The following is a 25011-nucleotide window of genomic DNA, read 5'->3' on the forward strand; positions in this document are numbered from 1 at the left end:
ATTGCTTCAAAAGATATTTGCTTGAAATACTAAAATTTACCTCTGAAACTATAGCTCCATTGAATAACGTAACATAACATAGCAACATATTATATACCTTCTAAATCTGTGGGTAAATCAAATGAGGCCGTGGTATGTGAGGGGCGATGGGAAAATTTAGATGGGTCAGCACATCATTTGAGTGAAACCTATGAACATATGACTTGGGTTGCCTTATTTGTATTTGAGCAAGATCTAAATGCTGAAATGAGGATATATACTAGAAATTCTCAGACACCTTTTTTGTGGAAAGAAAATCTGGTTTTACCCAGATGTTACAAAACAGACTCAAGATCATCAAAAAACTTTTTTGGCTTTGCATCAAGATGTATTATCTTTAGGGGCATCTTTTTTGTTGGCTTACCCCTGTGTTTAGTAATTTATCTGGGAAAGCGAATGCTACATACCTGTAGAAGGTATTCTCCGAGGACAGCAGGCTGATTGTTCTCACTGATGGGTGACGTCCACGGCAGCCCCTCCAATCGGAAACTTCACTAGCAAAGTCCTTTGCTAGCCCTCGCGCGCCCGCGCGCACCGCGCATGCGCGGCCGTCTTCCCGCCCGAAACCGGCTCGAGCCGGCCAGTCCAGTATGTAGCAAGACAATACACTTCAAGGGAAGACACAACTCCAAAGGGGAGGCGGGCGGGTTGGTGAGAACAATCAGCCTGCTGTCCTCGGAGAATACCTTCTACAGGTATGTAGCATTCGCTTTCTCCGAGGACAAGCAGGCTGCTTGTTCTCACTGATGGGGTATCCCTAGCCCCCAGGCTCACTCAAAACAACAACCATGGTCAATTGGGCCTCGCAACGGCGAGGACATAACAGAGATTGACCTAAAAAATTTACCAACTAACTGGGAGTGTAGCCTGGAACAGAACAAACAGGGCCCTCGGGGGGTGGAGTTGGATCCTAAAGCCCAAACAGGTTCTGAAGAACTGACTGCCCGAACCGACTGTCGCGTCGGGTATCCTGCTGCAGGCAGTAATGGGATGTGAATGTGTGGACAGAAGCCCACGTCGCAGCTTTGCAAATTTCTTCAATGGAGGCTGACTTCAAGTGGGCTACCGACGCAGCCATGGCTCTAACATTATGAGCCGTGACATGACCCTCAAGAGCCAGCCCCGCCTGGGCGTAAGTGAAGGAAATGCAATCTGCTAGCCAATTGGATATGGTGCGTTTCCCTACAGCCACTCCCCTCCTATTGGGGTCAAAAGAAACAAACAATTGGGCGGACTGTCTGTGGGGCTGTGTCCGCTCCAGGTAGAAGGCCAATGCTCTCTTGCAGTCCAATGTGTGCAGCTGACGTTCAGCAGGGCAGGAATGAGGACGGGGAAAGAATGTTGGCAAGACAATTGACTGGTTCAGATGGAACTCCGACACCACCTTTGGCAGGAACTTAGGGTGAGTGCGGAGGACTACTCTGTTGTGATGAAATTTAGTGTAAGGGGCCTGGGCTACCAGGGCCTGCAGCTCACTGACTCTACGAGCCGAAGTAACTGCCACCAAGAAAATGACCTTCCAGGTCAAGTACTTCGGATGGCAGGAATTCAGTGGCTCGAAAGGAGGTTTCATCAGCTGGGTGAGAACGACATTGAGATCCCATGACACTGTAGGAGGCTTGACAGGGGGCTTTGACAAAAGCAAACCTCTCATGAAGCGAACAACTAAAGGCTGTCCTGAGATCGGCTTACCTTCCACTTGGTAATGGTATGCACTGATTGCACTAAGGTGAACCCTTACGGAGTTGGTCTTCAGACCAGACTCAGACAAGTGCAGAAGGTATTCAAGCAGGGTCTGTGTAGGACAAGAGCGAGGATCTAGGGCCTTGCTGTCACACCAGACGGCAAACCTCCTCCAATGAAAGAAGTAACTTCTCTTAGTGGAGTCTTTCCTGGAAGCAAGCAAGATGCGGGAGACACCCTCTGGCAGACCCAAAGAGGCAAAGTCTACGCCCTCAACATCCAGGCCGTGAGAGCCAGGGACTGGAGGTTGGGATGCAGAAGAGCCCCTTCGTCCTGCGTGATGAGGGTCGGAAAACACTCCAATCTCCACGGTTCTTCGGAGGATAATTCCAGAAGAAGAGGGAACCAGATCTGACGCGGCCAAAAGGGAGCAATCAGAATCATGGTGCCTCGGTCTTGCTTGAGTTTCAACAAAGTCTTCCCCACCAGAGGTATGGGAGGATAAGCATACAGCAGACCTTCCCCCCAATCCAGGAGGAAGGCATCCGACGCCAGTCTGCCGTGGGCCTGAAGCCTGGAACAGAACTGAGGGACCTTGTGGTTCACTTGAGATGCGAAGAGATCCACCAGGGGGGTGCCCCACGCCTGGAAGATCTGTCGCACCACACGGGAATTGAGCGACCACTCGTGAGGTTGCATAATCCTGCTCAACCTGTCGGCCAGACTGTTGTTTACGCCTGCCAGATATGTGGCTTGGAGCACCATGCCTTGACGGCGAGCCCAGAGCCACATGCTGACGGCTTCCTGACACAGGGGGCGAGATCCGGTGCCCCCCTGCTTGTTGACATAGTACATGGCAACCTGATTGTCTGTCTGAATTTGGATAATTTGGTGGGACAGCCGATCTCTGAAAGCCTTCAGAGCGTTCCAGATCGCTCGCAACTCCAGAAGATTGATCTGTAGATCGCTTTCTTGGAGGGACCACCTTCCTTGGGTGTGAAGCCCATCGACATGAGCTCCCCATCCCAGGAGAGACGCATCCGTGGTCAGCACTTTTTGTGGCTGAGGAATTTGGAAGGGGCGTCCCAGAGTCAAATTGGAGCAAATCGTCCACCAATACAGGGATTCGAGGAAACTCGTGGACAGGTGGATCACGTCCTCTAGACCCCCAGCGGCCTGATACCACTGGGAGGCTAGGGTCCATTGAGCAGATCTCATGTGAAGGCGGGCCATGGGAGTCACATGAACTGTGGAGGCCATGTGGCCCAGCAATCTCAACATCTGCCGAGCTGTGATCTGCTGGGACGCTCGCACCCGCGAGACGAGGGACAACAAGTTGTTGGCTCTCGCCTCTGGGAGATAGGCGCGAGCCGTCCGAGAATCCAGCAGGGCTCCGATGAATTCGAGTTTCTGCACTGGGAGAAGATGGGACTTTGGGTAATTTATCACAAACCCCAGTAGCTCCAGGAGGCGAATAGTCATCTGCATGGACTGCAGGGCTCCTGCCTCGGATGTGTTCTTCACCAGCCAATCGTCGAGATATGGGAACACGTGCACCCCCAGCCTGCGAAGCGCCGCTGCTACCACAGCTAGGCACTTTGTGAACACCCTGGGCGCAGAGGCGAGCCCAAAGGGTAGCACACAGTACTGGAAGTGGCGTGTGCCCAGCTGAAATCGCAGATACTGTCTGTGAGCTGGCAGTATCGGGATGTGTGTGTAGGCATCCTTCAAGTCCAGAGAGCATAGCCAATCGTTTTGCTGAATCATGGGGAGAAGGGTGCCCAGGGAAAGCATCCTGAACTTTTCTTTTACGAGATATTTGTTCAGGGCCCTTAGGTCTAGGATGGGACGCATCCCCCCTGTTTTCTTTTCCACAAGGAAGTACCTGGAATAGAATCCCAGCCCTTCTTGCCCGGATGGCACGGGCTCGACCGCATTGGCGCTGAGAAGGGCGGAGAGTTCCTCTGCAAGTACCTTCTTGTGCTGGAAGCTGTAAGACTGAGCTCCCGGTGGACAATTTGGAGGTTTTAAGGCCAAATTGAGGGTGTATCCCTGCCGGACTATTTGCAGAACCCACTGATCGGAGGTTATGAGAGGCCACCTTTGGTGAAAAGCTTTCAACCTCCCCCCGACTGGCAGGTCGCCCGGCACGGACACTTGGATGTCGGCTATGCTCTGCTGGAGCCAGTCAAAAGCTCGCCCCTTGCTTTTGCTGGGGAGCCGCGGGGCCTTGCTGAGGCGCACGCTGCTGACGAGAGCGAGCGCGCTGGGGCTTAGCCTGGGCCACAGGCTGTCGGGAAGGAGGATTGTACCTACGCTTGCCAGAAGTATAGGGAACAGTCTTCCTTCCCCCGAAAAATCGTCTACCTGTAGAGGTAGAAGCTGAAGGCTGCCGGCGGGCGAACTTGTCGAATGCGGTGTCCCGCTGGTGGAGAGACTCTACCACCTGTTCGACTTTTTCGCCAAAAATGTTGTCCGCACGGCAAGGCGAGTCCGCAATCCGCTGCTGGAGTCTATTCTCCATGTCGGCGGCACGCAGCCATGAGAGCCTGCGCATCACCACACCTTGAGCAGCGGCCCTGGACGCAACATCAAAAGTGTCATAAACTCCTCTGGCCAGGAATTTTCTGCACGCCTTCAGCTGCCTGACCACCTCCTGAAAAGGCTTGGCTTGCTCGGGGGGAAGAGCATCAACCAAGCCCGCCAACTGCCGCACATTGTTCCGCATGTGGATGCTCGTGTAGAGCTGGTAAGACTGGATCTTGGACACGAGCATAGAGGAATGGTAGGCCTTCCTCCCAAAGGAGTCTAAGGTTCTAGCGTCTTTGCCCGGGGGCGCCGAAGCATGTTCCCTAGAACTCTTAGCCTTCTTTAGGGCCAGATCCACAACTCCAGAATCATGAGGCAACTGCGTGCGCATCAGCTCTGGGTCCCCATGGATCCGGTACTGGGACTCGATCTTCTTGGGGATGTGGGGATTACTTAATGGCTTGGTCCAGTTCGCAAGCAATGTCTTTTTCAGGACATGGTGCAAGGGAACAGTGGACGCTTCCTTAGGTGGAGAAGGATAGTCCAGGAGCTCAAACATTTCAGCCCTGGGCTCGTCCTCCACAACCACCGGGAAGGGGATGGCCGTAGACATCTCCCGGACAAAGGAGGCAAAAGACAGACTCTCGGGAGGAGAAAGCTGTCTCTCAGGAGAGGGAGTGGGATCAGACGGAAGACCCTCAGACTCCTCGTCAGAGAAATATCTGGGATCTTCCTCTTCCTCCCATGAGGCCTCACCCTCGGTGTCAGACACAAGTTCACGGACCTGTGTCTGCAACCTCGCCCTGCTCGACTCTGTGGAGCCACGTCCACGATGGGGGCGTCGAGAGGTAGACTCCCTGGCCCGCATCGGCGAAGCTCCCTCCGCCGACGTAGTCGGGGAGCCTTCCTGGGAGGTGGCCGCGGTCGGCACCGCACGCGGGGTACCGACGTCGGGGACCTCAACCTGGGCGATGGGCCAGCCGGCGCCACGCTCGACGGTACCGGAGGCGCAAGCACCGCCGGTACCGGAGGGGTAGGGCGCAACAGCTCTCCCAGAATCTCTGGGAGAACGGCCCGGAGGCTCTCGTTTAGAGTGGCTGCGGAGAAAGGCTGAGAGGTCGATGCAGGCGTCGACGTCAGAACCTGTTCCGGGCGTGGAGGCTGTTCCGGGCTGTCCAGAGCGGAGCGCATCGACACCTCCTGAACAGAGGGTGAGCGGTCCTCTCGGTGCCGATGCCTGCTGGGTGCCGAATCCCTCGGCGACCCAGAGCTCTCGGTGCCGACACGGGGAGGAGACCGGTGTCGATGCTTCTTCGATTTCTTCCGAAGCATGTCACCGGAGCTCCCCGGCACCGACGAGGAGGACGTCGAATCCACCCGTCGCTTCCTCGGGGCCGAGACTGAAGAAGGTCGATCTCGGGGGGGCTGTACCGCAGGAGCCCTCAGGGTAGGAGGAGACCCACCCGAGGGCTCACCGCCACCAGCAGGGGAATGGACAGCCCTCACCTGCACTCCACCCGATGCACCACCGTCCGACGACATCAGCAGACGAGGTCCTGGTACCACCGACGTCGATGCAGCTATCCGATGTCTCGGCGCCGATGCAGAGGCCCGATGCCTCGATGCACTCGATGCAGGGGCGGCCGAGGAAGATGGTCTGGACGCTGACGACGTCGATGCACTCGAAGATCCCGGTGCCGATGCCGACGAAGAGCCCGAGAACAACACGTTCCACTGGGCTAGTCTCGCTACCTGAGTCCGCCTTTGAAGCAGGGAACACAGACTACAGTTCTGAGGGCGGTGCTCGGCCCCCAGACACTGAAGACACGACGAGTGTCGATCAGTGAGCGAGATAACCCGGGCGCACTGGGTGCACTTCTTGAAGCCGCTGGAAGGCTTCGATGTCATGGGCGGAAAAATCACGCCGGCGAAATCAAAAGCCGAAATGGCGAAATTTGGAGCACCAAAATTTAGAGGGAGAAAAAAATCTCGACCGAGGCCGAAAAGAGGCCTACCCCGACGACGAAAGAAAACTTACCGGGGCAAAAAAGCTAGAAGTACGGGGAGGATTTACACGAAACCCGGCGAGGGGTTTCCGGAGCACTTCCCGACTAGGACAAAGCTTTCCCGAAGGAAAAAAACACGTTCAAAACAAATTGGACGCGCGAGGTCGACTTTTCGGGGCTCGACACGGCGAAAACACGACCGTACCGAGTGCGGACAAAAGAAGACTGGCCGGCTCGAGCCGGTTTCGGGCGGGAAGACGGCCGCGCATGCGCGGTGCGCGCGGGCGCGCGAGGGCTAGCAAAGGACTTTGCTAGTGAAGTTTCCGATTGGAGGGGCTGCCGTGGACGTCACCCATCAGTGAGAACAAGCAGCCTGCTTGTCCTCGGAGAATGAAGTATACTTTTGTCCAACCAGACCAGTTGAAGGCCGTCCTGGTCATTGAGAAGATCACCAATGGACAGACTTAGCAAGTAACATAGTTTTTATCACTGGAGTTTCTCATGTTTATAGCCTTACTTATATTTTGCTTTTATTTGATCTCCTTGTTTTCCTTTCACTCCCCCTAGTTATGGTGGTCTAAGAAGGAATGTACTTTTTTCTTGTATAATTAAGTTGATTTCTAATTTTGCAACTTGTTTCTTTCCACTTTTCTGTCACAAGTGGTTTAATTTATTTATTTTGATATATGAGAAATAATTTTAAAAAAATGATTATAGGACTATTTACTGAAACGTAGGAGATTAGCTTCACTTTACAAAATAAAATAATGGAGTGAGTTCTTTCTGAAGGTCGCTTAAAATATTTGTCTGTAGTTAGTAAGAAATATTTGTCACTTACAAAAGTGTTGGAAAGAACAGATCCCTGAACTACATCCTTCATTCATTCCCAGTAGCAAGAAACAAGAGGTGTGTATGTACAAAAGCAGTCTGTTCTACTAAAATTACCTGCATCTGTATTCAGATCATGCATCTTCAGTTGGAGATCTAATCCTCCACTCCATGCATGGGTTGGGTCCTGCAACACAAGACCAACATACATTCATGACTATGTGAAGCAGCAAAGGAAAGAAAAAACAGAACAGCTTGTGAGTTTCAGTGGTTAACAAAGGATGCAGCAGGAGGACAGAAGTGAGGGCAAAGGCAGGGATCTCACTAATGAACAGCAGTGAATTCTACAGGATAACAGTAAAGTATACTAGTACAAAGCTCCTAGAAGTAGGCCAGCAAATTATAAGCACTTCCATACACGTGTACATAATTTTTGTACGTCATTCTCAAACCTCATCTTTACCCAATATCTGTACTTTCTGAAAACAAATAAAGACGTGGCTATTCACACAGACCATTAACTGGATAATATTTAATAGATTACGTTTATGTTTGTACAGTACAGGTTCCATTATCAGATGTAAACGGGACCGACCCGTTGTCGGAAAATATGGAAAACTCCTGTGGATGGAGATGGGACTTCGGAAGATCTTGTAACGAACCCTAGTACTTCCAGCACCCGAATAGTCATCCGCATTGACTCCCGAGCACCTTCCTTCGAGGTGCTCTTCACCAGCCAATCGTTGAGATAAGGGAACACATGCACTCCCAGCCTGCATAGCGACACTGCGACTACCACTAGGCATTTCGTAAAAACCCTAGGAGCTGAAGCAAGGCCAAAGGGCAACATGCGGTACTGAAAGTGATGTGTTCCCATCTGAAGATACTTCCTGTGTGTGAGCTGGAATTATCGGGATGTGTGTATATGCATCCTTCAAGTTCAGAGAGCATAGCCAATCGTTTTCCTGAATCATGGGAAGAAGGGTGCCCAGGGAAACCATCCTGAACTTTTCTCGAACTAGGAATTTGTTTAGGGCCCTTAGGTCTAGGATGGGATGCATCCCCCGTCTTTTTCTGCACAAGGAAGTAGCTAGAATAGAATCCCAGCCCTTCTTCCCCTGGTGGAACTGGTTCGACCGCATGGGCCTTTAGAAGGGCAGAGAGTTCCTCTGCAAGTACCTGCTTGTGATGAGAACTGAATGAATTCTCGGTGGGCAATTTGGACATTTCGATAACAAATTGAGGGTGTATCCTAACCAGACTATTTAAAGAACCAACCGATCGGAGGTTATAAGAGGCCACCTTTGGTGAAAAAAGTTTAACCAACCGTCCCTTGCTTTTGCTGGGGAGCAGCAGGGGCCTTGGGAGCACGCTGTTGACGAGAACAAGCGCGCTCGGGCTGAGTCTGAGCAGGCTGGCAAGCCGCAGGAGCATTACCTACGCCTAGAGTAGGAATAGGAAGCACTCTGAAATCCACCAAAATACCTCCTGGATGAGGTGGTTGCAGAAGACAAAGCCTCTGTATGCTTTTTGATTTTGTCAGTGACCTCCTCTCCAAAAAGATTATCCCCCCGGCAAGGGGCATCCGCCATTCTCTGCTGGACCGAATGGTCCAGGTCAGAAACACGCAGCCACGAGAGTCTGCGAATTGCTATACCTTGGGCAGAGATTCTGGATGCCACGTCAAAAGTGTTGCAAGTGCTCCTAGTCAAGAACTTGCGACACGCCTTGGAAGCCGAGGCATAGTCCCTAGTACTCCTGGCTTTTTTGAGAGCAGCATCCACCACCATGGAGTTGTGGGATAACTGAAACCTCATCAACCCGCTACAGAGATACAATGGGACACGCTACAGAGATACAATTCCTTGATGAAATCAAGGACAGCTTTATGGAGCAACTGGTGCAGGAGCCGACGAGAGAAGGAAAAATTCTAGACTTGGTCCTTAGTGGAGCGCATGATCTGGTGAGGGATGTTATGGTACTGGGGCCGCTTGATAACAGTGATCAGTTTTGATATCGACCTTGAAGTAACTGTACACAGAAAGTCAAATACGTTAGCGTTTAACTTTAAAAAAGGAGACTATGATAAAACGAGAAGAACGGTAAAAAAAAAAACTTAGGGGGGCAACTGAGAGAGTAAAAACTGTACAACAGGCGTGGACGCTGTTCAAAAATACCATCCTGGAGGCCCAAGCCATACATATTCCGCGAATTAGAAAAGAAAGACGGAACTCCAAAAGACAGCCGGCCTGGTTGAAAAGTGAGGTGAAGGAAGCTATTAGGGCTAAAAGAAACGCCTTCAGAAAATGGAAGAAGGAACCGTCTGAAAATAACAAGAAACAGCATAAGGAGTGTCAAAGCAAATGCAAGGCACAGATAAAGAAAGCCAAGAGGGATTACGAAAAAAAGATAGCATTAGAGGCAAAAAAACATAGTAAAAAAATTTTTCGGTATATTAAAAGCAGGAAGCCGGCAAAAGAATCGGTTGGGCCGCTAGATGACCGAGGGGTAAAAGGGGCGATCAAGGAAGACAAAGACATAGCAGAGAGACTGAATGAATTCTTTGCTTCGGTCTTCACCGAGGAAGATTTGGGTGGGATACCGGTGTCGGAAATGGTATTTCAAGCGGACGAGTCGGAGAAACTTACTGACTTCACGGTAAACCTGGAGGACATAATGGGGCAGTTCGGCAAACTGAAGAGTAGCAAATCTCCTGGACCGGATGGTATTCATCCTAAAGTACTGATAGAACTGAAAAATGAGCTTGCAGAGCTACTGCTAGTGATATGCACCTTATCCTTAAAATCGAGCGTGGTACCGGAAGATTGGAGGGTGGCCAATGTAACGCCCATTTTTAAAAAAGGCTCCAGGGGAGATGCAGGAAATTATAGACCGGTGAGTCTGACGTCGGTGCCGGGGAAAATCGTAGAGGCTATTATTAAAAACAAAATTACAGAGCACATCCGAGGACATGGATTACTGAGACCGAGTCAGCACGGCTTTTGTGTGGGGAAATCTTGCCTGACCAATTTACTTCAATTCTTTGAAGGAGTAAACAAACATGTGGACAAAGGGGAGCCGGTTGATATTGTGTATCTGGATTTTCAAAAGGCGTTTGACAAGGTACCTCATGAAAAGCTACAGAGGAAATTGGAGGGTCATGGGATAGGAGGAAATGTCCTATTGTGGATTAAAAACTGGTTGAAGGATAGGAAACAGAGAGTGGGGTTAAATGGACAGTATTCACAATGGAGAAGGGTAGTTAGTGGGGTTCCTCAGGAATCTGTGCTAGGACCGCTGCTTTTTAATATATTTATAAATGATTTAGAGATGGGAGTAACTAGCGAGGTAATTAAATTTGCTGATGACACAAAGTTATTCAAAGTCGTTAACTCGCGACAGGATTGCGAAAAATTACAAGACGACCTTACGAGACTGGGAGACTGGGCGGCTAAATGGCAGATGACGTTTAATGTGAGCAAGTGCAAGGTGATGCATGTGGGAAAAAAGAACCCGAATTATAGCTACGTCATGCAAGGTTCCACGTTAGGAGTTACGGACCAAGAAAGGGATCTGGGTGTCGTCGTCGATAACACGCTGAAACCTTCTGCTCAGTGTGCTGCTGCGGCTAGGAAAGCGAATAGAATGTTGGGTATTATTAGGAAAGCTATGGAAAACAGGTGTGAGGATGTTATAATGCCGTTGTATCGCTCCATGGTGCGACCGCACCTTGAGTATTGTGATCAATTCTGGTCGCCGCATCTCAAGAAAGATATAGTAGAATTGGAAAAGGTGCAGCGAAGGGCAACTAAAATGATAGCAGGGATGGGACGACTTCCCTATGAAGAAAGACTAAGGAGGCTAGGGCTATTCAGCTTGGAGAAGAGACGGCTCAGGGGAGACATGATAGAGGTATATAAAATAATGAGTGGAGTGGAACAGGTGGATGTGAAGCGTCTGTTCACGCTTTCCAAAAATACTAGGACTAGGGGGCATGCGATTAAACTACAGTGTAGTAAATTTAAAACAAATCGGAGAAAATTTTTCTTCACCCAACGTGTAATTAAACTCTGGAAATCATTGCCGGAAAATGTGGTGAAGGCGGTTAGCTTAGCAGAGTTTAAAAAGGGGTTGGACGGTTTCCTAAAGGACAAGTCCATAAACCGCTACTAAATGGACATGGAAAAATCCAAAATCCCAGGAATAACATGTATAGAATGTTTGTACGTTTGGGAAGTTTGCCAGGTGCCCTTGGCCTGGATTGGCCGCTGTCGTGGACAAGATGCTGGGCTCGATGGACCCTTGGTCTTTTCCCAGTATGGCATTACTTATGTACTTATGTAACCCAGATTCCCCGTGGATCCAATACTGGGTATCAATCTTCTTGGGGATCACAGGGACAGAGAGAGGGGGACACCCAGTTCCGTACGAGGACTGCCTTGGGTACCTCGTGGAGAGGAGCCGTCACTGCCTCCTTAGGTGGAGAGGTGTAGTCCAGGACCTCGAGCATCTTGGCCCTGGGCTCGTCTTCCACTTCTACAGGGAATGGAAGTAACGGAGAGACTCTCAGGTGGCCACAGTGGAGGAGAAGGCTCAGAAGGGATCCCATAGGACTAATCGAAGGAGAAGTACCTGGGATCCTCTTCAGTATTGGGCAGCACTTCCCTCAGGGATGTCAGAGACTGAGCCCGCCTCGATGTGGAGGACCTATGTCCTCTAGAACGGTGTTGAGGAGATAGCTCCTGCCTCGGCTCCGGTGAAGCTTCCTCCATCGACGTCGAAGGACAGGCCTGGGTGGCAATGGACTGGAGTCAAAAGCGGCGCCAGAGACTGCACCGTGGGCTGAGGGATAGGCGGGGCCGCAGCGAGAGGCATGGCAGATGCAGGCACACCTCATGCTGATGCACATCGCTGCATCAATCCCTCCAAGAGCTCTAGGAGCAAGGCCCAGATACACTCATCAAGAGCCACTGTCAGTAAAGGCTGAGGGACCGGTGCAGGGTCAGGATGTCAAATCACCTGTGGTGCGGGAGCAGGTTCTTGGCTACTGGGAGAAATACGCCTCGGAACCTCCTGGATGGAGGGAGAGCGGACCTCCCGGCGTCAACGCTTTTCGGGTGCCAATTCCCTCGGCCCCCCAGAGCTCCCGGCACAGTGGAAAGAAGATCAATGTCTATGCTTCTTGGCCGTCACCCGATGCACCTCATCCAAACTCCTCGGTGCCAATGAGGACGACGTCAAATCTTCCCGTCGCCTCGGTGTCGGGTCCGACGATGGTCGGTTCCGGGGGGCCTGATAGCAGGAAGCCTCAAGACAGGTGGAGACCCACTCGACACCTCACTGCTCCCAGTGTCTTGGGGTCTTATTATTAAGAATAAAATTGCAGAGCATATACAAAAACATGGACTGATGAGACAAAGTCAGCACGGATTTAGTGAAGGGAAGTCTTGCCTCACCAATCTAATGCATTTTTTTGAGGGGGTAAGCAAACATGTGGACAATGGGGAGCCGGTTGATATTGTATATCTGGATTTTCAGAAGGCGTTTGACAAAGTGCCGCACGAAAGACTCCTGAAGAAATTGCAGAGTCATGGAATCGGAGGTAGGGTATTATTATGGATTAAGAACTGGTTGAAAGATAGGAAGCAGAGAGTAGGATTGCGTGGCCAGTATTCTCAGTGGAGGAGGGTAGTTAGTGGGGTCCCGCAGGGGTCTGTGCTGGGTCCGTTGCTTTTTAATGTATTTATAAATGACCTAGAGATGGGAATAACTAGTGAGGTAATTAAATTCGCCGATGACACAAAATTATTCAGGGTCGTCAAGTCGCAGGAGGAATGTGAACGATTACAGGAGGACCTTGCGAGACTGGGAGAATGGGCGTGCAAGTGGCAGATGAAGTTCAATGTTGACAAGTGCAAAGTGATGCATGTGGGTAAGAGGAACCCGAATTATAGCTACGTCTTGCAAGGTTCCGCGTTAGGAGTTACGGATCAAGAAAGGGATCTGGGTGTCGTCGTCGATGATACGCTGAAACCTTCTGCTCAGTGTGCTGCTGCGGCTAGGAAAGCGAATAGAATGTTGGGTGTTATTAAGAAGGGTATGGAGTCCAGGTGTGCGGATGTTATAATGCCGTTGTATCGCTCCATGGTGCGACCGCACCTGGAGTATTGTGTTCAGTACTGGTCTCCGTATCTCAAAAAAGATATAGTAGAATTGGAAAAGGTACAGCGAAGGGCGACGAAAATGATAGTGGGGATGGGACGACTTTCCTATGAAGAGAGGCTGAGAAGGCTAGGGCTTTTCAGCTTGGAGAAGAGACGGCTGAGGGGAGATATGATAGAAGTGTATAAAATAATGAGTGGAATGGATCGGGTGGATGTGAAGCGACTGTTCACGCTATCCAAAAATACTAGGACTAGAGGGCATGAGTTGAAGCTACAGTGTGGTAAATTTAAAACGAATCGGAGAAAATTTTTCTTCACCCAACGTGTAATTAGACTCTGGAATTCATTGCCGGAGAACGTGGTACGGGCGGTTAGCTTGACGGAGTTTAAAAAGGGGTTAGATAGATTCCTAAAGGACAAGTCCATAGACCGCTATTAAATGGACTGGAAAAATTCCTCATTTTTAGGTATAACTTGTCTGGAATGTTTTTACGTTTGGGGAGCGTGCCAGGTGCCCTTGACCTGGATTGGCCACTGTCGGTGACAGGATGCTGGGCTAGATGGACCTTTGGTCTTTCCCAGTATGGCACTACTTATGTACTTATGTCTTGCAGCGGCCATCCCTACCTCAACTCCAGACACTGCTGACCTCAATGTCGACGTTGAAGAACCGGACTGAGCTCCAAAAAGTTTCTCTCGTTGAGCCTCTCGGGAAATTTGTCCCCTTCATACAAAGGCAAAGTACACAACTTGCCGGGCTATGGTCAGGCCCGAGGCACTGAATACACCAAGAATGTGCATCAGTACCCAAGATGGTCCGGTTGCACTGGGAGCAACACTTGAAGCCACTGGGAGTCTTCGATAACACGGAAGGGAAAATGGTTCTGGCAAAATCAAAAGTCACAATTGTGCCTAAAAAAGTTGGAAAGGCACAAAAAGAGGATAACCCCGACAGAGCAGGTCTAAATGGGGGCCCGCGAAGAAAAAAAAAAAAGAAAACTTAAATGTGGGCTAAACTTAAGAAAATAAGGAAGCTTTTTTTTTTTTTAATAATGAGAAAAAATGAGAGAGAAAAAAAAAAAAGAAAAAAGTTCCAAAAACGCGGTAAGGCTCTTCCCGGGCTGTGAGCAGTGATGTAAAACGCAGCCACTTCCTCACGCATAAAGAAATAAACCGATGAGACGCAGAGACGCTGCGGGTGGGAAGACGCTTCACGCGCCTCAGAAGGCTCTGGAAATTTTTTTTACTTTGCTGGATATCTTCCGATTCCCTGGCGACATGGGTCGACAACCCACTTCTGAGAATGGTAAGCTTGCTTGTCCTTGGATAATTCACTGCCGCTGCTTGCAGCCTGCTTGGAGTCTCTTCTGCCCCGATCCACCCTGCTTAAACAGGAAGTTGTGTCAGGAGGAGGCAGGTCGCGGCAGATGGGAAGAAAGAGAAAAATCCTGGAGCTGTGAGGAGGTGGAGGGAAAAAGAAAAATGCTGGACATGTGAGAGGGGTAGGGAAGAAAGAGAAAAATACTGGACCTCGAGAGTGAAGGGGAGTTGGGGGGGGGGGGGGAGGGAGAAGCCATGAACTGAAGATGCAGAGGGGGAGAAGCCATGGACTGGAGGGGCGAAAAGTGATGGACATGAGGGGAAGGAGGGAAGAAATGATGGATTCAAAGGGTTGAAGGATCAGAAAGAGAGAAATGATGGACCTGAAAGTGGAGGGAAGAGAGAGGAAGAGATATTGAACTACAGGGTCAGAGGGAGGGAAGAGCCAGGAACAGATTTTTGGACCACAGGGTCAGAGGGAGGGAAGAGCCAGGAAGAGATATTGGACCACAGGGGCAGGGAGGGAAGAGGGAGAGATACTGGACCACAGGACCAGGGAGAAAGGGAAAAGATAATGGACAAGAGGGGCATGGAGGGAAGAGAGGGCAAGATTCTGGACCACAGGGGCAGGGAGAGAAGAGAGATATTGGACCACAAGGCCAGGGAGGGAGGGGAAGAAGAGATATTGGACCACAGGGGCAGGGAGGGAAGGAGGGAGGGAAAAGATAATGGACAAGAGGGGCATGGAGGGAGAGATACTGGACCACAGGGGCAGGGAGGGAAAAGAGAGGGTGAGATACTGGACCACAGGGGTAGGGAGGGAAAAGAGAGGGAGAGATACTGGACCACAGGGAGAGGGAGGGAGGAAGAGAAATTGGACCACAAGGCCAGGGAGGGAGGGGAAGAAGAGATATTGGACCACAGGGGCAGGGAGGGAAGGAGGGAGGGAGGGAAAAGATAATGGACAAGAGGGGCATGGAGGGAGAGATACTGGACCACAGGGGCAGGGAGGGAAAAGAGAGGGCGAGATACTGGACCACAGGGGTAGGGAGGGAAAAGAGAGGGAGAGATACTGGACCACAGGGGGAGGGAAAAGATAGGAGGGATTAGGAGGCAGGGGAATGAGATGGGAACTGGGAGAGCTAGGGGGTGAGAGAAGGAGATGGGACAGTTGATAGATAGTTGAAAAGTAAAAGGAAGTAGATGGAAGGACTGCAGAGTGAAAAAGCAGTTGAAATCTGAGTTGATAGAGAGGCAAAAAAAGAAAGGGAGGAAAGAATTAAAAGAGAAAGATAAAATATATCAGTAATATGTAACCTGTCGTTAAAATTGTCCGTAGTACCTAAAGATTAGAGGGTGGCCAATGTTCGCCAATTTTTAAAAAGAGTTCTAAGGGTGATCCAGGAAATTATAGACTGGTAAGCCTGACACCGGTGAAGGGCAAAATAGTGGAAACTATTATATAGAATAAAATTACAGAAAACGTAGACAAACATGGCTTAATGGAATAGAGTCAGCACGGGTTCATCCGAGGGAAGTCTTGCCTCACCAATTTGCTTCATTTCTTTGAAGGTGTAAATAAACAAGTGGATAAAGGTGAGCCAGTTGATGTAGGGTGAACAGTGAAGAGCTGCAGGGATCTGTACTGGGACCGGTGCTATTTACCATTTATAAATGATATGGGAATCGGAACGACGAGTGAGGTGATTAAATCTGCAGATTATACAAAGCTATTCAAGGTTTTAAAACGCGTGTGGACTGTGAAATATTGCAGGAAGACTGGGCAACCAAATAGCAGATGAAATTTAATGTGGACAAATGAAAGGTGATGCACATTAGAAAGAATAATCCAAATCATAGTTAGCTGATGCTAGGGTCCCACCATGGGGGTCAGCAATAAAGAAAAAGATCTGGATTTCGGTATAGATAATACGCTGAAATCTTCTGCTCAGTGTGTGGCGGCGACCAAAAAAGAAAACAGGATGCTAGGAATTATTAGGAAAAGGATGGTGAATAAAACCGAAAATATTTTAGTGCCTTTGTTATCGCTCTATGGTGCATCTGCACCTTCAGTACTGAATTCGGTTCTGGTCGCCGTATCTCAAAAAAGATATAGCGGAATTAGAAAAGGTTGAAAGAAGAGCAACCAAAATGATACAGGGGATGGAATTCCTCTCGTATGAGGAAAGGCTAAAGAGGTTAGGGCTCTTCAGCTTGGAAAAGAGATGGATGAGGGGAGATATGATTGAGGTCTACAAAATCCTTAGTGGTGTAGAACGAGAAGAAGTAAATTGATTCTTTACTCGTTGCAGAAGTACAAAGACTAGGGGACACTCGAGGAAGTTACATGGAAATACTTTTAAAACAAACAGGAGAAAATATTTTTTCACTCAACAAATAGTTAAGCTCTGGAACTATTTGCCAGAGGATGTGGTAACAGCAGTTATTGTATCTGGGTTTAAAAAAAAGAGTTTGGACAAATTCCTGGAGGAAAAGTCCAGAGTCTGCTATTCAGACACGGGAAGCAACTGCTTACCCTGGGATGTATAGTATGGAGTGTTGCCAAGATTTGGGTTTCTGCCAGGTACTTGTGACCTGGCTTGGCCACTGATTGGAAAACAGGATACTGGGCTAGACGGACCATTGGTCTGACCCATTATGGCTACTCTTATGTTCTTATGTAATAAGGGAATGGAACAAGACAGGAGAGGAGAGAAATTAGAAATGGAAAGCAGCCACTGAAAAAAAAGAGAAGAAGCCAAACAAAAAAGTAGAAAAAAAGAATTAGGATCAATATGATGTGAAAAATGACCAGATAACAAAGGTAGAAGTGGAGGAGTGGCCTAGTGGTTAGGGTGGTGGACTTTGGTCCTGGGGAACTGAGGAACTGAGTTTGATTCCCGGCACAGGCAGCTCCTTGTGACTCTGGGCAAGTCACTTAACCCTCCATTGCCTGCCGCATTGAGCCTGCCATGAGTGGGAAAGCGCGGGGTACAAATGTAACAAAAAAAAAAAAAAAGTGTTTTATTTATTAACTATGTCAGTTTAGGAAATGTACATCGTGTATGTTCAGTACAAGAGGAAATGTATTGCTGTTTTTATTTCTTGTGGTACATGCCTAGTTTGACTTCTTGGAGTTCCTAGTTCAATTTTTGTCTTTATATCTCTATTACTAATTTGTGATTCCATTCTGTATTTGGTGAGTGTCTGTGTTTTGCGTGCAGTTGAGGTAAGGTGTTCTAAATATGAAATATGAAAGCGCAAAACCCCTAAGAGAGAAATTACACTGGCTCCCACTTAAAGAACGGACTATATTCAAAATTTGCACGATTGTTCATGCTTGACCTCATTGACCTCCCACCCAGAAATGCCAATAGATCTGCCCACACCTTTCTTAATCTACACTTCCCCAGCTGCAAAGGCATAAAATACAAACTAACACATGCATCCAGCTTTTGCTACATGAGCACGCAATCACTTGAGATCAATTCACGAACTAACCAACTTTGGCAAATCGTTGAAAACCTCTCTCTTCACCAAAGCCTACCACGAGAATCCATAACTAACTACAACACAGCATCACTCCTTCTTTACTATGACAATCTTTTTTTTTTTCTATAATTGCTGATTAGACTGACTTGTTAGCCTTGTTACTCTTTATATTTCTGTAACACCAATTGTATCTTTGTACCCTGAAATGGTGATACAATTACAGGTCTTTGTAAGCCACATTGAGCCTGCAAATAGGTGGGGAAATTGTGGGATACAAATGCAATAAATTAATAAATATCTGTTCCACTTGTTCTGTTTTACATAAGTACTGCCATACTGGGACAGACCGTAGGTACATCGAGCCCAGAATCCTGCTTCCAACAGTGGCCAATCCAGGTCACATGTATCTGGCAAGATCCCAGAACAGTACAATACATTTTATGCTGTTTATCCTAGAAATAAGTAGTGGATTTTTCCCCAAGTCCATTTTAATAATGGTCTATAAACTTTTCCTTTAGGAAGCCAGCCAAACCTTTTTTAAACCCTGTTATGCTAACTGCGTTTACTACATTCTCTGGAAAAGGTGCAGCGAAGGGCAACTAAAAAGATAGCGGGGTTGGGAAGACTTCCCTATGAAGAAAGACTAAGGAGGCTAGGGCTTTTCAGCTTGGATAAGAGATGGCTGAGGGGAGACATGATAGAGGTTTTCACAGAGAGAGTAGTGGATGCTTGGAATGCCCTCCCGCGGGAGGTGGTGGAAATGAAAACGGTAACTGAATTCAAACATGCGTGTGATAAACATAAAGGAATCCTGTTCAGAAGAAATGGATCCTAAGGAGATTGGGTGGCAAAGCCAGTGGCGGGAGGCGGGGATGGTGCTGGGCAGACTTATACGGTTTGTGCCAGAGCCAGTGGTGGGAGGCGGGACTGGTGGTTGGGAGGTGGGGATAGTGCTGGGCAAACTTATACGGTCTGTGCCAGAACCGGTGGTGGGAGGCGGGGATGGTGGTTGGGAGGCGGGGATAGTGCTGGGCAGACTTATACGGTCTGTGCCAGAGCCGGTGGTGGGAGGCGGGGATAGTGCTGGGCAGACTTATACGGTCTGCGCCCTGAAAAGAACAGGTACAAATCAAGGTAAGGTATACACAAAAAGTAGCACATATGAGTTTATCCTATTAGGCAGACTGGATGGACTGTTCAGGTCTTTTTCTGCCGTCATCTACTATGTTACTATGTAGGTATATAAAATAACGAGTGGAGTGGAACAGGTGGATATGAAGCGTCTGTTCACGCTTTCCAAAAATACTAGGACTAGGGGTCATGCAATGAAGCTACAGTGTAGTATATTTAAAACAAATCGGAGAAAATATTTTTCATCCAACGCATAATTAAACTCTGGAATTCGTTGCCGGAGAACGTGGTGAAGGCGGTTAGCTTGGCAGAGTTTAAAAAGGGGTTAGACAGTTTCCTAAAGGACAAGTTCATAAACCACTACTAAATGGACTTGGGAAAAACCCACAATTCCAGGAATAACATGTATAGAATGTTTGTACTGTCAGATACCCTTGGCCTGGATTGGCCGCTGTCGTGGACAGGATGCTGGGCTCGATGGATCCTTGGTCTTTTCCCAGTGTGGCATTACTTACGTACTTATGTACTAACAAATTCCAGAGTTTAATTACACATGAAGTGAAGAAATATTTTCTCAGATTAGCTTTAAATTTACTACTTTTTAGCTTCATCGCATGCCCCCTAGTCTTAGTATTTTTGAAAGGAGTAACGAAGCGATTCAAGTCTACCCATTCCACTCCACTCATTTTATAGAGCTCTATCATATCTCCCCTCGGCCAACTTTTCTCCAAGCTCAAGAGCCCAAGCCACTTTAGTCTTTCCTCATAGGGAAATCGTCCCATCCTCTTTATCATTTTCGTCACCCTTCTCTGTACCTTTTCTAATTCCACTATACCTTTTTTAAGATGCAGTGAACAGAATTGAACACAACATTCGAGGTGCGGTTGCACCATGGACCGATGCAAAGGCATTATAACATCCACATTCTATTTGCTTTCTTAGCCACCGCCGCACACTAAGCAGAGGGTTTCAACGTATCAACGATGACATCTAGATGCCTATCCTGGTCGGTGACTCCTAATGTCGAACCTTGCATTACATAACTATAATTAAGGTTCCTCTTTCCCCTGGTGGATATTGTGTATCTGGATTTTCAAAAGGCGTTTGACAAAGTGCCTCATGAAAGACTCCTGAGGAAACTGGAGAGTCATGGGATCGGAGGTAGGGTATTACTGTGGATTAAGAACTGGTTGAAAGATAGGAAGCAAAGAGTAGGGTTAAATGGTCAGTATTCTCAGTGGAGAAGGCTAGTTAGTGAGGTCCCGCAGGGGTCTGTGCTGGGACCGCTGCTTTTTAACATATTTATAAATGACCTAGTGATGGGAGTAACTAGTGAGGTAATTAAATTCGCAGATGACACAAAGTTATTCAGGGTCGTCAAGTCGCAGGAGGAGTGTGAAAGATTACAGGAGGACCTCGCGAGACTGGGGGACTGGGCGTCCAAGTGGCAGATGAAGTTCAATGTTGACAAGTGCAAAGTGATGCATGTGGGTAAGAGGAACCCGAATTACAGCTATGTCATGCAAGGTTCCGCGTTAGGAGTCACGGACCTAGAAAGGGATCTGGGAGTCACCGTTGATAAGACGTTAAAAACTTCTGCTCAGTGTGCTGCGGCAGCTAAGAGAGTGCACAGAATGTTGAGTATTATTAGGAAAGGGATGGAAAACAAACACGAGGATGTTATAATGCCGTTGTATCGCTCCATGGTGCGACCGCACCTCGAGTACTGTGTCCAATTCTGGTCGCCGCATCTCAAAAAAGATATAAAGGAATTAAAAAGGTGCAGAGAAGGGCGACAAAAATGATACAGGGAATGGAACGAATTCCCAATGAGGAAAGGCTGAGAAGGTTAGGGCTCTTCAGCTTGGAGGAATAGAATAATTCCACTCAAAGCAAAGTATGTTACTTTCACACTCAAAAAAGAAAAATGCAGAGGGGGATATCCTGCAGTTACACCCTAAGGATTAAGGGGGCACGGGGGGGGGGGGGGGGGGTTAATCTGCACAGAATGGCAGTCACAACCCTGGCCAGCTTTCTGGGCTTAGACCCTGCTGGTGTTTATCTGCTGTTCTTTTAGGTGCCACCGCACCTGGATTACTGTGTTCAGTTCTGGTCGCCTCATCTCAAAAAAGATATAAAGGAATTGGAGAAGGTGCAGAGAAGGGCAACGAAAATGATAAAAGGGATGGGACGACTACCTTGAGGAGAGGTTAAGAAGGCTAGGACTCTTTAGCCTGGAGAAAAGGCGGCTGAGGGGTGATATGATAGAAGTCTACAAGATAATGAGCGGATTAGTGCGGATAGATGTGAAGCGTTTGTTAACACTTTCAAGCAACAACAAAACCAGGGGACACAAGATGAAGCTAGAATATGGTAGATTTAAAACAAATAGGAGAAAGTTTTTCTTTAATCAGCGTGTAGTTAGACTCTGGAACTCGTTGCCGGAGAATGTAGTGACAGCAGCTGGACTTACGGAATTTAAAGGGCGTTTGGACAGATTCCTGAGGGAAAAGTCCACTGAACATTATTAAATTTTTTTTTTCTTTTTTTTTTTGGAGGGGAGGGGGGGGGGTTGCCGGGTTCTTGAAGCCTGGATTGGCCGCTGTCAGAGACAGGATGCTGGGCTTGATGGACCCTTGGTCTTTTCCCAGTATGGCTTATGTACATGCATCACTTTGAGCTTAATCGCATTACACATCATCAGGCATTTATATGCCCAGTCTTCCAGTCTCATAAGGTCCTCTTGTAATTTTTCACAATCTTCTTGCAATTTAACAAATTTGTGTCATCGGCAAATATAATTACCTCACTAGTTATTCCCATATCTAGATCATTTATAAATATGTTAAAAAGCAGCGGTCCCAACACAGACCCAAAACGTAAAGTGCTGACCCAGAATCGCAAAGTGAAGGAACCTCTGGTGTATGGGCAGGATTGGAATGTGCAGGTAAGCCTCTATCAGATCTAATGCTGTTAGAAATTCTCCCGACCTGAAGGCGACTAACACAGAACGAAGGGTCTCCATCCGAAAACTGGTGGCTTTGAGGACCACACTGACCGCCTTGAGATCTAACATCAGACGAAAGGAACCCTCTTTCTTTGGAACTACAAATTAAATGGAATAATGGTCTTGTCTGACTTCTGAGAGAGGTACTGGACAAATAGCCTGAAGATCCAAAAGCCTCAATAGTGTCCCAAACCATGCCCGCCTTGAGGAGAGGTAGGCAGGGAGACTCCAGAACGGCGTCTGAAAGAGTCCGAGCAAACTCTAAGGTGTACCTGTCTCAAATAACCTTTAACACCCATTGATTGGTGGTAATCTAGGCCCATCTCCAATGAAACTGTGATAGCCTCTCTCTCTCAAAGGGATCAGGGACTCGCACACCTTCATTGGGCTGGATGGGTTGGGGACTGGAAAGAGGCTTCCTACCACCATGGCGGGAACGTCAAAAGGACTGATTCCTTTGGAAAAACCTAGATCTCTGGTCTGAGCTCCTGTTTCAAACCGCAAATGGCGAAAATCACACCCCGTCCTCGGCCAAGCAGAGAGCCTCAGCCAGACGTCCTAGGCCTATCTTCCGGAAGTCGAGGGACCTTCATATCCCCCAGACTACGGACTAACTTATCCAATTTGTCCCCAAACAAGAAGATCCTTTAAAAGGAAACTTACTCAGCTTAGACTTGGAAGCCGCATCTGCAGACCAACCTCCCAACCAAAGAGAATGGCGGGCTGCAACACCCAAGGCCATGGACTAAGAAGAGGCTCTCGACAAATCGTACAAGACATCCACCAAAAAGGCAAAACCCATCTCAATCTTAACCACTTCAGCATCTATAGAAGACAAATCATTCGAGGCTCTGTCCAAGACTCTTTCGGCCCACCGGAAGAATGGCATAATTACGTAAGTATTGCCATACTGGGATACACCGAAAGTCCATCAAGCCCAGCATCCTGTTTCCAACAGTAGCCAATCAAGGTCACAAGTACCTGGCAAGATCCCAAAACAGTACAATATATTTTATGCTGCTTATTCTAGAAATAAGCAGTAGATTCTCCCCAAGTGCATTTTAATAATGGTCTATGGTCTTTTCCTTTAGGCAGCCAGCCAAACCTTTTTTTAAACCCCGCTAAGCTAACCACTTTTACTATATTCTCTGGCAACGAATTCCAGAGTTTAATTACACGTTGAGTGAAGAAATATTTTCTCCGATTCGTTTTAAATTTTGTAGCTTCATTGTGTGCCCCCTAGTCCTAGTATTTTTGGAAAGAGTAAACAAGTGATTCACATCTACCCATTCCACTCCACTCATTATTTTATAGACATCTATCATATCTCCCCTCAGTCGTCTTTCCACTAAGCTGAAGAGTCCTAGCTGCTTTAGCCTTTCCTCATAGGGAAGTCTTCCTATTCCCTTCCCTTTATCATTTTTGTAGCTCTTCTCTGAACCTTTTCTAATTCCACTATATCTTTTTTTGAGATGCGGTGACCAGAATTGAACATAATATTCAAGCTGTGGTCGCACCATGGAGCAATACAAAGGCATTACAACATCCTCATTTTTGTTTTCCATTCCTTTCCTAATAATACCTAACATTCTATTTGCTTTCTTAGCTGCCGCCGCACACTGAGCAGAGGGTTTCAACATTTTTTTTTAACCGCAGTACCACAGCAAAGACGTGGGGAGACCAAAGTGCCGCTAACAGAGGCGAAGATGAAGCTGCCCTGCTCATTCGCGCCAAGGGAATAACTTTTTTGTTTATTGTGGCTGGCTCTCCCAAAGCTTTAACACCCTTCTGCCGAAGGGGTTGAGCTCTTCCCTGCAGGCACAAGCAGCAACAGCTAGCAGGAGGTAACAGGAGAAAAAGAGGAAGAGAGACCTGGAACCCCCCCTCCTCGAGTGTAGCACCCCTGAGGCTCAAGAAGATCACCGCGGACCTCAGCCCCCAACACACAGCTCTCCCTGGTGCACAGAAAGAGAAAGGAAAGCTAAAGAAACACTTTTTTTTTTAAATCTACAAAGAGGAAAGACAGAAATAAAGAGAGGAGACTAAAGGACTCACCTTCTTCCAACTGCTGGAGACTGAGAATACTGAATCTAGGGTCACATGGCCAGGGCTCTTATTGGCTCTCTAGAGTAAGAGGTTTTCAGTCTCCACCTGCTGGAAGGAGTACATAACCCATCAGCCCAATCCTGGGCTGGTCCGGAGGGACGTTAAGGAAAGAAGGGAAAAATCTCGACTGAAGCTTAGGCCTAACTAAGAGGGCTTAAAAGTGGGGGAAACTGACTAACCTTTAAAGGGTAAGGAGAAAAGAATCTCAAAATGGGAAACCCACAAAACCCACAGGAAAGGCACAAAAAGAAGTCACGCACCAGACACTGTGAAGCAGCTTGTTCTCTCCTCACTGCAGATGAAGAGAGACTGATGGTCCCAGGCTCTTGCAGCAGGCGGGAAGGCACTTATGCTTGCAAGGCGGGGATGCTGTCGTGTGCTCGTCAAGATATATTTCAGTATAAAAGTGTTCCACACCAGGCGACGTGGATGATGGTTATTTTAATTAAAATTTAATATACCGCTCATACTAACTGACAGATATGAGCGGTGTACAATAATGGCATAAAACCAAAAGGACGGAAAGGAACGCCATTGTAAAATAGGAGAGATACTCAACATTCATTCCATATGAGCACAGAGAACAATCATTCTGTATAAGAGTAGCATAAAAGAAGTAAACAAGTAAGGCCAAAAAGGATAAGGGTTACAAAAGGAAGAGGGAGCAGAGAGGTAGAGAAAGAGTGATAACCCCCAAACGTCACCC

General features: G+C 48.0%; 1 protein-coding gene across 1 annotated transcript in view; it reads right to left on the bottom strand.

Annotated features, from left to right (window-relative positions):
- The window catches only part of BUB3 (BUB3 mitotic checkpoint protein), an 86261-nt gene that overhangs the window by 44858 nt on the left and 16392 nt on the right, over window positions 1–25011 (bottom strand). Inside the window, exon 3 of the mRNA XM_030202560.1 lies at window positions 7203–7272. Coding sequence (XP_030058420.1) covers window positions 7203–7272 — 70 coding nt within the window. The remainder of the gene's footprint in view (window positions 1–7202; window positions 7273–25011) is intronic.

Source organism: Microcaecilia unicolor, chromosome 5, assembly GCF_901765095.1.
Source record: "Microcaecilia unicolor chromosome 5, aMicUni1.1, whole genome shotgun sequence".
Classification (NCBI taxonomy): Eukaryota; Metazoa; Chordata; class Amphibia; order Gymnophiona; family Siphonopidae; genus Microcaecilia; species Microcaecilia unicolor.